We start from the raw sequence: 1,552 nt of genomic DNA on the forward strand, positions 1-1,552 counted from the left end.
ACACCAGGAATCATGTTAATCATCAATCAGTTGCAGAGATTGTATCCGTACAGCAGGGATACACAGAGTTTCAACAACTTTTAAGATTGTGCTTCATAAAAGGGTCCTGTTGTAGACATTTTTGGATTATAATTCTACCTCATGCTTTGAAAACTGAGGTAATGAAGTGGGTGGTTAGCCACACCAGGGAGGGCCAGAGAGCACACACACGCACGCACACACGTACACACGAATGGGCAGAAGGGTAGGGACTCAGTGGCCTTCCTCCTGCTCTTCAAGACTGATGGATTTTTCTACAAGTTCTGTTTTGATGGGGCCACAACAAAGGGGACGAGAAACACCNGCTTGTATTTCTCAAACCGTACTTTTCTCTGCAAACCTAACCATTTCTCACTCCACGTGAGATTTCTTACACTGGTCTTCTGTTCTGTCCCCAGAGAGGACTGTCTAAAACGATCCAAAAGAACAGCAAGAGGCAAGACGGATTATTCTCAAAANTAGTTTATAGTTTGATCAAATACAATTCCTCAAAATACATACAAACATAAAATGCTTCATCTATTATATACATTAAAGTCTCAGAGATCAATACAAAGGCTTTTAGGGTTCCACACATGTTTGAATAACTCAAGCCTGCTTCCTCACACCCTACCCCAGCAAACCACCTTGCACGTTCGAGTTGCTTTTCCTGCAGTACGTGTCTTCTGAGCTTTGGGGCACATCTGATATGTGAATCACAAATCTCTGTCCATTGCTTAGGGTTATGAGGGCCTCTTGTCCCACGGGAAGGTTGAGCTTCATGGCGCTTTCAGTGGTCTTGTCCTCCAGCAATACCTGGACGAGCTGTGGGGGTGGGGTGGGAGGTGGAGGGTGGAGGGGTGGGGCAGGGGGTGGGGTTTGAAGGGAAAAGACAAAAGAACACCATTATTTTAGTCCTGGTTGCAGGAGCCACCCACTTGGGGACCTAATGGGGAGTGAGTGCATTTCCTTTGCTCCTGTTGGGGGATCCTAATTTGTCACAAGATCCCCCACACCTCATGGAAATTTCCTGGGTAGACCCGACAATCAGAAGACGAGGCAATAGAGATGGTTCATGTCAAGTGGATTGACTTTAGGAAAGGCGTGAGGATCTTCAGTTTTGGGGAGACACCCAGGGCTGATTACTTCCCATAAAAACCTCCCCCACCATTCCTCAAAGATAAACTTAGAGTGGGGGAGGGACTGTGAAGACAGTTGCCCTCCACTGGTTGAATGGACACTGGATTGGGTAGTAAAGGATTACAGAGGTTCACGGGCTCTGACACAGCTCATATAGTCTGTCTGGCTGACTTGCTCACACTAGGGGGACAGGGAACAGACTGTGTTCTCCTTGGCTCTAGGGCACTTGGGAGATCTGCAAGGCATTGAGCATGACTTTAGGGACTTTAGAGTAGATATGAGCATCTCTCATCTTGGTCTGAGTTCATCAACAAGTCTTCCGTAAGTGCATATATTTTTCAAAGATGTGGGCAAGACAAATGTTAGGTGCAGGACTCACAAAAATCTCTCTCTC

At 46.4% G+C, this 1,552-nt stretch overlaps 1 protein-coding gene across 1 annotated transcript in view; it reads right to left on the minus strand.

The window, feature by feature from the left end:
- Nucleotides 1–648: 648 nt before the first annotated feature.
- The window catches only part of Rfx8 (RFX family member 8, lacking RFX DNA binding domain), a 55,425-nt gene continuing 54,521 nt past the window's right edge, over nt 649–1,552 (minus strand). The window contains exon 9 of the mRNA XM_021197636.1: nt 649–843. Coding sequence (XP_021053295.1) covers nt 649–843 — 195 coding nt within the window. The remainder of the gene's footprint in view (nt 844–1,552) is intronic.

The sequence above is a fragment of the Mus pahari genome, chromosome 5 (genome assembly GCF_900095145.1).
Source record: "Mus pahari chromosome 5, PAHARI_EIJ_v1.1, whole genome shotgun sequence".
Taxonomy (NCBI): Eukaryota; Metazoa; Chordata; class Mammalia; order Rodentia; family Muridae; genus Mus; species Mus pahari.